The 14,480-nt window shown below is 54.2% G+C and overlaps 5 protein-coding genes across 5 annotated transcripts; 4 read left to right on the top strand and 1 right to left on the bottom strand.

Annotated features, from left to right (window-relative positions):
• Positions 1 to 1,941: 1,941 nt before the first annotated feature.
• AB675_4141 (uncharacterized protein) lies at positions 1,942 to 3,747 on the top strand (the record flags this gene model as incomplete). The annotated part of the gene is made up of 1 exon (XM_018144258.1): positions 1,942 to 3,747. One exon carries the CDS (start codon positions 1,942 to 1,944, stop codon positions 3,745 to 3,747), a length of 1,806 nt encoding a protein of 601 aa, XP_017998580.1.
• Positions 3,748 to 4,731: 984 nt separating this feature from the next.
• On the top strand, positions 4,732 to 5,487 carry AB675_4140 (uncharacterized protein; the record flags this gene model as incomplete). Its single annotated transcript, XM_018144257.1, has 2 exons — positions 4,732 to 5,089; positions 5,195 to 5,487. 2 exons carry the CDS (start codon positions 4,732 to 4,734, stop codon positions 5,485 to 5,487), a joined length of 651 nt encoding a protein of 216 aa, XP_017998439.1.
• Positions 5,488 to 7,232: 1,745 nt separating this feature from the next.
• On the top strand, positions 7,233 to 8,831 carry AB675_4139 (putative transporter; the record flags this gene model as incomplete). The annotated part of the gene is made up of 1 exon (XM_018144255.1): positions 7,233 to 8,831. The coding sequence occupies one exon, from the start codon at positions 7,233 to 7,235 to the stop codon at positions 8,829 to 8,831; it is 1,599 nt and encodes a 532-aa protein (XP_017998591.1).
• Positions 8,832 to 9,328: 497 nt separating this feature from the next.
• On the bottom strand, positions 9,329 to 10,815 carry AB675_4138 (uncharacterized protein; the record flags this gene model as incomplete). Its single annotated transcript, XM_018144254.1, has 2 exons — positions 9,329 to 10,129; positions 10,186 to 10,815. The coding sequence occupies 2 exons, from the start codon at positions 10,813 to 10,815 to the stop codon at positions 9,329 to 9,331; spliced, it is 1,431 nt and encodes a 476-aa protein (XP_017998617.1).
• Positions 10,816 to 11,424: 609 nt separating this feature from the next.
• Positions 11,425 to 13,746, top strand: AB675_4137 (Phenol 2-monooxygenase; the record flags this gene model as incomplete). Its single annotated transcript, XM_018144253.1, has 3 exons — positions 11,425 to 12,543; positions 12,597 to 13,346; positions 13,429 to 13,746. The coding sequence occupies 3 exons, from the start codon at positions 11,425 to 11,427 to the stop codon at positions 13,744 to 13,746; spliced, it is 2,187 nt and encodes a 728-aa protein (XP_017998618.1).
• Between the last annotated feature and the right edge of the window lie 734 nt (positions 13,747 to 14,480).

Here is a 14,480-nt window from a genome sequence, read left to right as displayed (position 1 = left end):
GTTGACTTTAATCACTGTGGCGAGCTGGGAGATGGTGCGTTTCATGGCTGCATGAACCCTGTCATGCACTGCAGCGGCGGGAGGCCGCCCCAGCAATCGACATCATCATTCCTTGAGTCCGTGGTTCTGCAGGTAAGCAAAACGCACCACCACAAGTCTTTTTGTGGCCACGACTGCCAGCCCGACCTTTCGTTTCATTGCACATCTCCCGCGCAAGACTCCTCTTCGTCTACACTGGATCGATGAGGCAGCAAATACAAGGCACGGCCTACCTATAATGGATCAAGAACCGAGGGCTCTATTGTAAGGAATTGAAGTTCCGCATATACACCAGGACGCTCGATCGATGTTGTGGATTGTTCCTTCAGATCGCGGACTCCAGCTTGTCTTATACAAGGTAGGCAAGTTGGGTTGAGCTAGGACCTGACATATCCTGGCAAAGGATGTCGCTGTCCAGCAGCAGCGTCCAGAAGGCAATCGCGTGTGTCGGGCTTCGAAGTAAAAGTCTCCTGCGCACCTTGCGTGATGCAGTGAAACAGTCTCGAACGTTCAGCAGGGCAAGCCGAAATCTATCCCCAAACATGGTGGTCGAGAAAGCGGACGAAACAAACAGCTCCAACTTCGTAACATGGACGCAAAGAAAATACTAGAACACATCGTGACCGGCATGCAGATCTGCTCAGCCATGTGCGGAGGCTGCCGCACATTTCTTGGACCCTCCAAGAAGATCGACCAAATAAATGCGTCGACAATTCGAAACGTTTGACATTGTTTTCGCTGCTTCTCATCAATTGGACAGAAGCTGACCTCATTCAAGAGCTTTCAGACCAACTGACCAACAGTGTGCCCAGTCTCAACAGTCTGGTCTGCATATTCATGTGAGTCGATTTCGGTCCAAGCACGGTGTAGTACCGTGCTACACACGACTACTGGTAGCTGCATATTTCTGCAGCTCGATATGCACCGAACATGTGATCTGCGCGACAGTCTCGTGTTGGGTTGCAGATAGCGTGGACAGATCGCGACAGCCACGCGTTTGCAGAGGCAGAAGGAGGGGCAGCGGATGGTGCCCGGGACTCTGTAACTCCATTTAGCCGTCTGCACCGCCTCGAGGGCTGGACCAATCACTGCGCACAAGTCCACCTGAAACACACACCGTCAGCCTGGTTCGATGCCTGGCTGCTTTTCCCCACCTTCGCGCTACCAGCGATGAGGGGTTTGCCTTCTTCTTTCAATCTCTTCTACGCGCCAACCGATTCATTCTCGGCCATCAATTCTGATGCTGCCCGCAAGTTTCCGCACCGCATGCTATCTTCAGCCTCATCGTTCGTCTCGCGTGGCGCTTGTGCCAGATCTGAGCTATTCTGAGCATTACCAACTGAGTTCATCGACGACATCGCGCTCCTACACTTCACTGATGGCGTGTACAGGCGCCTACTGAGATTGCTATGTGTCTCTGGTCGTCTCCTACACGCCTTCAGACGGGTAATCGCGTTAGATGACCGCTTGACAGTGTGCACTATTCGATTGTCGCGCCTATATCTCACTCCCGCGCCGCGGTCGTCGATTTGCACACGTCTTCACCTTCTTCCTCACCGTGAACGTGTTTATACACAACCTCATCTTTCCTATTTCGATTTTTGTTTCCTGCATCGACCACACGCTATCCATGCAGGTCTACCTCGGTCAGCATTCTCACCACGACTAATTCATGGTTCGCTCTCTCGTGCTCTCCTAGCCTCTCGTTCAATCGCCCACCTCTGCCCGGCCACCATTTTCCTATATTTCATTGGTCTTTCCTTGCTCTTTTCATTTCTTCTGTCTATCTCTCCTAGCCAGTCTGTCTACAGAGAAGCAGGTCTTCTCCCCCAAAATATAGCAACATGTGAGTTGACCTCAGCCCCGTTCCCGAGACTTGGCCCAGAGTTGACCAGATGCAGAATGGCTCTAGCGCCATACTACTATAGACCTTTAACGCCTCCAGAGGCTGCTGCTGGTCAGCGCGGTCACCGTCGCAACACATCTGCCATTTCAAGCGTTTCCTCCAACTACCGTAATTGTGCCACAGACACGTCGCCAGAATCAGTCCCCACCAACAACACTACACCCAATCGCTCTCCGGTTCTTCGCCAGTATGGACCAACTCTTCTGCCCAAGATACGCACGCAGGACTCTGACCACGCTCCATCGGCGACCACTGTCAGGCCAGCTCACCGCAGAGGCTCCTCTGTCAGCAACTTCTCGCATACCACAGGAGCTCAGCGTCCTTTCATGTACAGGAGCTCGACTGAGCCAGTCGAGGGCGCCACAATGATGTCGCCCATATCTAATGCCCCAAGGTCTCGTGCAGCTTCTCTCGCTCCGTCGCCAGCCTTTACCAACGCCACCCTTGACCGAACGAAGAAAGTCCATGCTCGCTCAGGCTCTACCTCAAGCCTCGACAGCACCATGCTTTCGAAGTTTGGTTATCCTACGTACAGAAATATGCCAGTCTACTCGACGCCACATCAGCAGCCAACGCCGTCACCCGCATTCCTGCCTCAGGAGTACCTGTCATATGACGGAGGCAGCAGTCTGATGGATCCTCCTATCTTGACCTTGGAAGGCACTCTGGATTTCCCCATCGACATCGAGTCTCTGTCGCGACCAGCATCGGTGTCGCCTCCACCTCCTACACTCACTTCTCACGCCGGCTTGGAGACATCCAGCCTGCTCGATTACCTCACTCAGCCAACTCAGCCGATTAACCTGGTTCGTCACCTGAATCCGGGACTTGGACGTGGTATGGTCAATCACTTCTGGTGGGATGTTCGGAATCTGCGTACCTGGGACTCCTTTAAGCTATCGACGTTTTCTACGATCCCAGACCTCGTGACTCTGCTCAACTTCCAGCATGACACCAGCATCCTTCCAGCCTTCACACCCGAGGGCTGCAACATTCAGACGGCCACTCCAGCCAGCGAGACTGATCTGACATCTCTCATCACCAAGATCTACTTCCCACGCGCCAATGCGGCCGCTCTCAATTCTCTCGGAGGACCCAGTTCGATAGCACTGTACGCGGCTCCCCAGACAGCAACGGCCCAAGGATCCAGTCCCAACTTTCTTGCGAACTATCCTTCCGACGGCGACCGGACGCTCTCAGGCATACCTCGCGGCCGTGTGGTCGGTATCAGCAAGTCGTTCGACAAGTGGAACACTGGCATGCGCCGTGAAGGGCCGGCTCGGAAAGTCGAATACCTCAAGGGGTTGGCTCATTTGCAGAAGTGTATGCGCGACCACAGCTGCCGTTACGGTTTCATCATCACCGAGATCGAACTGCTGTGCGTCCGTGCTGGCTGTGACGATCGAGGGATGCCATATTTTGGCTACCTCGAGCTCGCCGAGGCCATTCCGACCAAGACTGCATTCAATGTGTCGGTCGAAGATATGCTTGCTGGTGCCGAGCTTCCCATGACGGCCACATTGGCGCTGTACTTCTTGCTCATGTTGGCCAAACAGCATCCTTTGCCCAATCAACCCAGCAGCTTCATGGATGTCGGTGCTTCAGGAGCATTATCACGACAACGCGTCTGGAGCGGATGGGATCTCGACGAGGAAGAACGCGGCAAGGACGGCAAAGACAAGTGGATTCCTGAGCCACAGATGGGTGAGAAGCGCGAGGCTAAGACAGTTCGTGGTTGGGTTTGGCCTAACGATCCCTGGCATAAAAGAGAAGGAGGTGGTGGGAAGAGACGTGGTTGCTGACATTGCATTGCACTTAGCGAATTGCACTCAGCGATGGATGCCAGTCTCGAAAGCCATGCATAGTTGTCCTGGAGACACTATCCATGCCACTGAGGTATGGTTCGTGATAGAGCGCATCTTATATGCCAGAAATAATAGCCAGCATGCTCCTTCACCGGATACTCGACTTCAAGATCACACCGTGTGTGCAGCGCTCGTACGCTAATTTCACTGCCTGACAAGCGCGACATGGGTACGTACCTATGTACTTCAGACACTCTGCATTTCCTCCAGAGCACTCCTTAGTACAGCAAGGCTGTCGGCCAGGAATCTGAGTTAAACAATGCTGCCTGTGTGACGTATCGCGCTCAGTAGAACCGCGGGTTGAGTGCAGTGTCCCTCACGCTTGATCTCCGTCCTGCTGCTCGTGACCCCTCATGGATGACGACATCGGAGCATACCGTGGTCAGAATCCCACGTTGATGACCACGTTTCCCTTCCTAGCTTTGCCAGGGGACTGGACATGATGTCGCATCGCAATGCAAGCAGGAGCAACCTTGGCTAATAAGGACATGCTATCCGAACCAAAAGTATATGATTTAGGCGCAGTCCCGCATCGCCTTGAACCTGCCTGAACGTTTCCTTGGAGTGATCCAGATAAGGCTTACCTCTACTGCGCGCATCGCGAGGCCTCGAGTTACTAGATGACAAATTGGTTCTGATCTTCCTACTTAACGTCCTTGGGTAGAAAGCTGTGGCACAGCTGCCTGCAGGACTCGTACATTACATCTCCGGAGCAAGAGCAATCTCACCTCTACCCACGATAACGATCGAGGACGCATCTGTTTCTTGACCGGCGCACTCGCCTACGGTGACCTCTCCTACGAAGACTGCTGAGTAAAAACCTCTGGTGCATCCATCTGCGCAGTAGCAGTAGTCCACGGAGACACCCACTGCGTCCCAGGCTCACTCTCAAATCGGGTTGGGCCACCGCTCCACATGACGATGGCATCTGCCTCTGCAAGCGCCAATGGCGCGCCATTGAAGAAGACCGAGTCCTACTCCGCCAGCAAAAGCGCTATGGCTGCGATCTTCGGGCCTGACCATAAGTACAACAAAGGTGGTGCTACCGAGGACAGTTCTGAAACGGTCGCCAGCGGCAGCGGCACCCGTCAAGAGCCACCGTCCGGAGTGCAAGGCAAAGGAACTGTCGAAGAACCGTACGATCAAGGCAATGCGCCTGAACAGATTGGTTCTAAGAGTATCACGACTGCCACCAACGGCAATGTGGGTGAGGAGCCACTCTCTGGCGTGAAGGGGAAGGGTACAGTGAACGAGCCTTACGATCAAGGAAATGCTGGTGGTGAGTAAGATCCAATTTTACAGTCCTCACGAGTCCTGCGGACAACAGCCGAAACCATGTCACGATTTTCCTCGGATAGTCCGACATGCTGACATTCGAAACCAGAGAAAGCGACAGATTCGCAGCCTCTGAATTCGTCAGCTACGACGAGCACGACAAACGGCGCAGGCACACCACTACCTACACCTCCGAAAGGGCAATCAGAGCCTTCCAAAGCAGAGGAGACCTCGCGTGGCCGCACGCTCGCCCCTCCTGCAAACAATGATCGATTCGAGCGCAGTGTCTCGCCCGGAACGCTAGACGATGGTACGCACGAGAAATGTGATGGCGAACGTGGAGGCAGCTATACTCCGAGCTCTGGCCTGAGAGGGTTCGCCAACAAGCTCAAGGGGAGGTAGAGGATGACTTTCGTAGTCTATTCAGTCAGCATGACAAGGCGCAGAGGCTCATCGTGCTTAGAGGTATTGTTCATGTTTGAGACTCTAAAGACGGTACTCAAATTGGTTCGGCGTTGGTGGCTCATCCCTTGCGCCTCGATATGCTCCTCAGAGCTGTGCTCACATCGGCATTGACGCGCATATACATATTGCAGTCATAGCTTCTATGGAACTTCTTTACAAGGCTAGTCACTGAGTCGCTGAGATTGCGTCCTCTTCACGAAGATCATCTCAGATGGCCAGCATGGACGGTCGTTCTGACTGGCCTGGGGCAAAGCAATGGATGGCAGGTGACAAGTATTGAGGCAAGAGTGCAACAGAGAATTCGCTAGACTCGTCCAGCAGATCACGAGTTCAGTATATCTGCACGCACACAAGTTGTCACACCTCGTCACGTCTTTTGGCAGCCCGCAGTTATTACCTGCTTGCATACTAGGACCTTGGATATCGATGGGACAGCATCAGAACCTTGTAAGATTCCTGAGGTTGTTAGCGGTCGTTCATCGCCCATTACAGGATAGATCCTCAAGCCCTCCTCGATGTATGTTCGTGAAGGCTCGAGATATGTTGCAACAGCAGAATGGCTGCCACTTCGTAGCCTTGCAGCTACAGCATGCCATACTTAAGTACGTCAGAGCGTGGCCGCTGGATCACAGACTCATCTTCACGCGACTGCCCAGAATCATTACTCGGCCCATGTGGAAGGCATCATCAATGACAGCGCTCCTTCCCACAACGTTCCTGTCCATCCTCACTAAGTCTACCTTGTCGAAGACCACTGGAAGGTGCGGTGGGCCTCAGACTCGATAAATTCGCGTTCTGGTCAGTCCAGAGTAAGGAAGCTCTGCTTCTTCTTGCTTTTGGAAGATTTACTCTGGACTGTCCAGAACGCGAATTCATCGAGTCTGAGGCCCACCGCACATTTGATAAAAGAGCCATCGATCAGTCTACTTATTTCACCCTTGTGTCGTTGGTGTCGTGCATCGTCAATTGGTGCATTGCCAGCACTGGGCAGCATGGAGCCGTAACAATCGTAGCCAGTCCATTCGTGCGAGTTGCAGGAGCCGATAAGAGAGTCTTCCTTACCTAGGTACTACACCGACACCATGCCCGTTGTAGACGCGCTCAGCTGCCCATATAGCGCGCGCTGTCGTGATCATCTCGCATGTCCAGTCTGACCTGCAGCCCTGATACAGTGCAACGAGCATACTCATGTTGCTCAGCTAAATGGAGATTCGGCCCCTCCAGCAGAGGGACTTCAGCCACGGTTCTCGTCCGAGGGAGACGTCTAGTGAACCGAGCCATAGATGATGGCTGGCAATATAGAGCATTCAGGTTGCCTCTGAAACGCTCATCGATGACCGTCTGAGGTAGCATCTGAAGGAACGATAGACCTTAGCCGAAAGATAATCATTTATTGAATGAGTCAGCGACTCAGCGGGGAACACCACGCCCAATCGTAACATTTGCGCCCTTCGTAAAGAAAGCTGATTTTGGACAAATTTCTCCTCGTTCTTAGCAAGGGCCAAGTTGCGAAGCTGACTGGCGATTCGTATGAGCGTATCAGTAAACACTTGCGCTCACCATCATACTCGAGTCGCAGTGCCAGCTCCAAAAAAATCAACATGACTTAACGGGCCTGGAGTACTATAGACTCTTCCCTAGCTCTTCACAGTCACTGAATTGCCACGACCGTCGCACAGAGCATGGCCGTCGAAAACGAGGAGACACCACTCCTAACAAGCGATGCTGCCTCCGAGGAACGGATTTATCGTACCCAAAGCAAAGATGTCGACGCAAACATTGTCGATTTCAACATCGAGCACGACCCGGACAATCCTCAAGATTGGTCCCCCAAATACAAATGGACCGTCACAGCATTGCTGGCTTTCATGGCCTTCAGCACGACCTTCACCTGTATAGGCGTTGTACCTGTCGCCGATCGCATTGTCCGAGATCTTACCCCTGACCACACTTCTGACAAATCGGCTGCAGTCCTTTTGGTCACCATCTGGGAGCTTGGTGAGGCTGCTGGACCGTTGCTCATAGGTCCTCTGTCAGAGATCCATGGTCGATTCAAAGTACTGAACGTCTGCAACGTGCTTTTCGTTGCGACTACGCTGATGGCGGCTCTCAGTCAAACGACAACGCTATTCATTGCTGCGAGGGCTCTGACTGGAGTTTCTGTGGTCGCAAATGTACTTGGCCCGGCTATCGTGGCAGATATATTCATTCCTGAGCAGCGAGGTGGAGCTATGTCTTTGATCATGTTAGCACCGCTGACAGGTGGCGCTCTGGGACCGGCTGTTGCAGGGGCAATGAGTGAGACGTGGGGATGGCGCAGCGTTGTCTGGCTTTCAGCACTAGCCATGACCGTCTGCACCATATGTGTGTTCTTAGTCTACCGAGAGACTTACAAGGTTGTAATTCTACGACGACGAGCTGCACATCTTCGGGAAGTCACGGGTAACACATCACTGCGGACTCCGTACGACGCTGGCCTCGAGAGCTTGACCACGAGCGTGCTCAGACCATTTGTTGTCTACTTCCATTCGCCATATATCATCCTCATCTCATTCTTTGCGGGTGCCACATTCACATGGTTCTATATCATGTCGACTACCCTACCCGAAATCCTGGAGCACCTCTACCATCTGACTCCAGCCCAGATCGGCAGCTCATTCATCACCTTCTCAGTTGGCTCTCTGACAGCTGTCATCCTCTGTCAACTCACACTCGATCGCATTTACATCTATCTTCGCGATCGGCCGCTGAGAAAGTACGAGCAAGACCAACGGGCACGGCCGCAAGGCGCACAGTCTGCCTCAAAACCTCCTAAGATCAAGAATTACCCGCATCACCGCCTTCCGCCCATCATACTCGGCGCGCTCTTCATGCCAGTATTCATCTGCTTCTACGGCTTGCTCCCCGCCGGTCTCTCTTTCAAGCCAGGCCACGGGCCCGCTCCGCTTCCTCTCGAGCTCGGCAACGTCGCGGTCATGGGGTTCTTCCTGCTATTCAGCTACTTGCCTGTTCTCCCATACATTACCGAACTAGCCCCACTGTATGCGGCAAGCGCGATGACCTCTGTCATCGTGGTGAGGTGCTTATTTGGGACTTTCCTTCCACTGGCTGTCGGTCCTATGGTACAGCGATATGGCTGGGCCCGGGCGTTCCTTGGTTTAGCCGTAGTTGGTGTGGCTATGGCGGGCATCCCGACTGGGCTGTGGATCTGGGGCGAGTATAGACAGGGAAAGGAAGAGAGGAGGGCGCGGGAGCAAGAAGAGGTCGAGACTGCACACTGAGTTCTTTTGATATGCGATGACTCCGGAACTCCACGGGGTTAGATACCAGCAAGGCCTGTCCAGCACCATAGACTGCCTGTCCCGTTGCTTAATTAGGCAGCGACAACAGAAGCGCAATGAGGCAGCTCTCTCGTATCAACAGTCTCTGACGCCTACCAGGATTGACAGTGAGACAGTTCGTCCATTTTCTCCCTTTTTTGGTCAACCGGTCCCGCGAGAGAGTGCACTGAGACCGGGATTAATTGACCTCGTCACACCTGCGCCTTCCCGATATGCCAACCAAAAACGGCAGCAAGAGCATACAAAGGTCGCACCTTCCGCAAAATGCTCCTGCCGCAAACCACTCTTCGACTTCACACTGCGGACGGAAGGCGCGTTGCGGTCCATACCTTGTCATCCGGTCTCTGGGAGTTGTACGTGAGACCGGATGACAAGCACTCTCCCAACTGGAACCAAGTACTTTGGATACCCACACCCAACTGTGTGAGGAAATGGTGTCAGCAACCATGTCCAAGCAATCTGCCCACGCGCGCGGACAGTCTCTCCACAGCGTCCGCAGTCAACACCGCAGGCCTCCCAACGTCCTCAAACCGCAAGTCCTTCGGCGCCTGTATCTTCCACATCGACGCCGCCGACTCACAAAACAAGCAAGGAAACGCTTCGAAAAACGCATCATCCAACTTTTGTGTCTCAAAGCGATCGCACTCAAGCTCATACGCACTCAAGACCGCTTTGACGCTGGGTGAACGCACCACGGCGCGACGTTCCAGCCGCGAGTCCGCCAGTGGCTCCGTCCCGTTCGCTTTCTCCAGACAGATCAGATCCCAGACGCGGAAGGAGATGCTGTTTTGTGCAGCTGAACTCGTCTGGAGCCCACCCGATGAGGTCTCGTCAGCCAGCTGCATAGGTCTTGACGAAGTGATATCCTTGCGATGCGCCACCACGTTTAGAATCGCCATACGGAATACTGCGTCGATATCCAGCTCGTCCTGGTAGCGGATCGCAAGGTCTCGGACGTCCGGCCACGGCAGCCAGTCGATCTGTCGTGCGTGCGGAATAAGGAGTTGCAAGCGCGTGGGTCGGTAAGCTGGCGGCAGCTGGCGATAAGTGCGCTCGCACGGGAAGTTGCGATAGAGTTCTGTAGCTAGGAAGCCGCGAAAGGTCGATGTGAGGTTCCAGTAGCCTTCGGCCGCAGGCCAAGCTTCACGGACTGCCCACAGGACGCCACACGCGCTGACGGTACGCTTCAAGGCGCCGCTCTGTGTCGTGCTTTTGGAGAAGCGATTCTGAATGATGCGCTGCATGGCGGTGATGTAGGTGTCCAAACGGGAATTGGGAGGACTGTTGTTGAGACCGGATGAAAGGTACCCAGTCCGAGGACGTTGAAGATCTCTGAGGAGTACAACGAGGCTGCCGTGGAGGAGGCGGAGGCTTGTTGCGACAATCTGGTACGTTTGGCGCGTACAGGTGCTGTTGGACTTGTGTCGGCAGCTGTTTCGGGGATCTGCTTGCTCGTTGTCGGGTTGACTGCTACGCTTGACGTGGACTTTGGCGCCAGCGGTCGGAGACCACGTGGCAATGTACCTGAGGAGGCATGAGGTGCCGGTCTCAGAGTGGCGATGGGCTTTGGTGCTAGTAAGGGAAGCTTGCGCTTTCGGTCACTGTGACTTGAGACAGAAGCTACTGCCACATCCTCGCACTCCACAGCCTTAGCTTGTATGGCCGTTGCCTCATATCGCGCTGGGCCAAGAAAATCCCACAAATTGTAGCCTGGTGATTCTGAGACGGTTCGTACTGTGTTGTCGATTATTCCATCAAGCAGCCCTTCAGACTCCAAGTCAAAGCTGGACTTCCAAAATGTTTGTTGCCACGCCTCCTCACTCACAGCCGAGCTGAGTATATCCGGAATAGGAGTACCAGGAGAGCTGTTACCATAGTCGAAGACATAGCTTTCGTCGTCATCCGATATCCACCGACCGTGCATGTCCGCCTATCATCCTTGAGGGGAGCTGCAACTCACATCGTTGAAGGAGTTCAACGAGGTCTCTATTGCGTTTGAGCCGCGAAAGACCTGGCATAGCGGGGAAAATGTCACGTGGCCTCCTGCACGAAGGGACTAAATGAGATCTAGCCAACTGAACATCGGACGCCACCATTCCGTCGTCCGCCCGCTGAATGGTAGAATTCCGCAATTCATCGGCGGACGCTGTCTCCGAGCTCATTGGACGATTTGTCGTTTTTGGACCTATCACGACGTGCTTCGGATCGTACACGTCTTTCTGAAAGCGGGGTTGGCCAATCATGCTCCACGAAATCGTGCACAACTTCTATGACCTTGAAAATGGACTGCTAACTGGCCAAGCCTATCAGCATGCGAGACGAGAGCTGCTGCCGTCTTGGATTGGTTGAGGAGATAGCAGAGTTCACCCCGGATCGATGGCTACCTTTGTGGAGTCGACACGAGTGGCGAGAAGTCGTCGTTGTATTTCAAGTGATGCTATAAGATGGTAATTGAAGGCCACGGTGATCGAGCTTCCCACTAGCTGCCACTGACCAGACTAACCTGAGATCGACCATCGTCGCACTCAGCACCATGGGTTCAATCGGTACACAAAACGCCAGTGTCGATGAAGTCGACGTGCTCATCATTGGCGCCGGCCCGGCCGGCCTCATGATGGCGAACTGGCTGAGCCGTCTCAGCATCCGAACCAGAATCGTCGACAAGCGCGGCACGAAGATCTTCAACGGTCAAGCGGACGGCCTGCAATGCCGGACCCTAGAGATCTTCGACAGCTTTGACTTCGCGCACCGGGTGTGGCGAGAAAGCAATCATATGCTTGAGATCTGCCTCTGGAATCCGCCATCTGATATGGACCCCGAGAAGCCATCTGTCGTGCGTTCCGACCGTATTCCAGACACGATACCAGATATCAGTCGCTTTCAGCAGGTCGTACTTCATCAAGGCCGGATAGAGCGGTTCTTCCTGGACAGTATCAAGGAGAACTCCATCCGCACGTCCTGCAATGGGAAGGGCGCCGAGGGCGAGATTCACGTGGAGCATGGAGTGCTACCCACCTCATTCGCGTTCGACGAGACCAAAGCAGAAGACGCAGACGCATACCCGATCGAGGTCCGAGTCCGGCACCTCACGGACGAAGAGTCCAAGCCAGCACAGAAAGCCACAAGCGCCAACGGCACGGCCGTGCAGGACGGCATCTTCCGGTCGAACCTTGCCGCCGACGACACAGCGGAACTCATCAAGCGCTCCGGCGCTCTCGACGCGAAAGCCGGGCGGGAAGAAACCATCAGGGCCAAGTACATGCTGGGTGCCGACGGCGCACATTCCTGGGTGCGCCAGCAACTCGGCTTCAGCCTCCAAGGTGACTCCACGGATTACATCTGGGGTGTCCTCGACATAATTCCCATCACCGACTTCCCTGACATCCGCATGCGCTGCGCCATCCACAGCGCCAGTAGCGGCAGCGTCATGGTGATTCCACGCGAGAACAAGCTGGTGAGACTGTACATCCAGCTGACTACCACCAACTCGGAAGGAGGCGCCAAACTAGACCGCAGCCAGATCACGCCAGAGACGATCATTGCCTCTGCACAGAGGATCATGCGACCTTATACTATCACATACAAGTACCTCGACTGGTGGACGGCATATCAGATTGGCAGAGGGTCGGCAATTCCTTCTCACTACGAGAACGTGTCTTCCTTGCTGGCGACGCTGTGCATACACACTCCCCTAAGGCTGGCCAGGGCATGAATGTCTCGATGCAGGACGCATACAATCTTGGCTGGAAGATTGCCGGCTGTGTGAAGAAGCGCTGGAGCCGTGATGTGCTCAAGACGTACCAGTCTGAGCGGCGACGAATAGCACAAGACTTAATTGACTTTGACCATCGCTTCAGTCGGCTGTTCAGTGGTCGTCCGGCCAAGGATGTTATGGATGAGGAAGGCATCAGTCCGGCAGTGTTCAAAGAAGCCTTTGTGAAAGGCAACATGTTCGCGTCCGGAATCGCCGTTGATTACGGTGCCAGCCTTATCGTTGCTAAGTCAGGTGACTCGGCGGAACAAGGTGATGGGACGAAGGTCATGCTCGCAGACCAGGCGAGCCGTGTGGTAAGTAAGCAGGAATTCGCCACAGAGATCAAGGTCGGTATGCGCATGCCTTCATTCAAAGTCCTCAACCAGGCCGATGCGCGGCCCTGGCATCTCCAGGAGCTGCTCAAATCGAACGGGACGTGGCGTGTGATCGTCTTTCCTGGAGACATTCGTCGGCCGGAGCTCAAGCAGAAACTCAACGGGTTAGGTCAGAAGCTAGCGGAAAGCAAGTCGTTCCTGCACCGCTATACGCCGGCCCAGGAGGGCTTCGACAGTGTTATTGAGCTGTTGGCCGTTCACGCTGCACCGCGGCACGAGGTGACCATCTTCGATTTCCCTGAGGTGTTCCGTCATTTTGACTCGAACAATGGGCATGACTACAACAAGATATATGTGGACGATGAGGTATGGCTTTTCCGTTCACTACCCGTGTGCTCGCGCTGCTTGTCCGTATGAAGAGTATGACTTACTGATTGATACTCGATAGTCCTATCACGAAGGTACAGCCCACGCGTACGAGAAGTACGGCGTCGATCCCAGTGTTGGTGCCGCAGTCATTTTGAGGCCGGATCAGTATGTCAGCTGGGTGGGCGCCATGGATGACTTCGAAAGTTTGCAGAAGTTCTTTGCGGGATTCATGCTGGAAGCGTCGGCTGAGGTGCAGAACTCAGAGCAAAGAGCTCACGAATTGGCGATGGAAGTGCATGGCGCGACTGGAAATGGCGTAACGGATGCTGTTGCCAAAGGAGGTGACAATGTTGTTGCGGTGCGACAGGCGGACACGGTCGTTAATGGTGCTTTGTAACTACGACATATCATAACGGATGCAACCTCGACGTCGAAAACTCCTGTACAAGAGACCAGCCACAACTCACTGTCGAGGTCAGGGCTGCAATCTCGGAATTTTGCTGACGGATCTTTACGAGCAGGGATCACGAGCTTCGCACCGATGATCCTATCTCTCATGCTTTCAATGCGAGTCGTTCGTGCAGTCCAGCCATCACCCGTCATTCACAGCTCATCGACAAGACGTCGCAAATAAGAACTTTGTGCAGCAGAAGCTCGATCAAGACCCTCGACGGCTGGCGCTTGTTGAGGGCCCTTTCTCTGATGCTCTCTCGCTCGGATCGTAATAGAAGTCCTTCGTGCATGAGCTGAGACGTAGGGCTGGCTGTTCCTTCCCAAGCGAGGACTCCTGCAGTACAGGCGCTTTGCACACCGCCGTTAGACATCGTGATACATGCACGCGCAACTGTCGTCAAGTGCGCTTGCAGCGAGATCCGAATGCTGAAAGGATATGTATTGTTGACGGATCTATGCCGTAGGTCTTGAAACATAGCGCGGGAAGCAAATTCGCGAAGTGGAAGAGCTTGGGCCAGTAATTGACCACGCTAAACCTTGTAAGAGCATCGCTTAAAAGTCCCTGCTCGTGTTCAACGCCGTGCTTCCAACGGTCCCAGCCACTCAGCGGGAGGCCGCTGCTCGATTTTTTTCGAGGCCAGCGGCGCCGAAAATCGTGTGCAAGGGCGCCTGAACAGG

Source organism: Cyphellophora attinorum (genome assembly GCF_001299255.1).
Source record: "Cyphellophora attinorum strain CBS 131958 chromosome Unknown Contig18, whole genome shotgun sequence".
Classification (NCBI taxonomy): domain Eukaryota; kingdom Fungi; phylum Ascomycota; class Eurotiomycetes; order Chaetothyriales; family Cyphellophoraceae; genus Cyphellophora; species Cyphellophora attinorum.
Note: the sequence above shows the minus strand (reverse complement) of the source record. Positions and strands in the feature narration are given on the sequence as shown.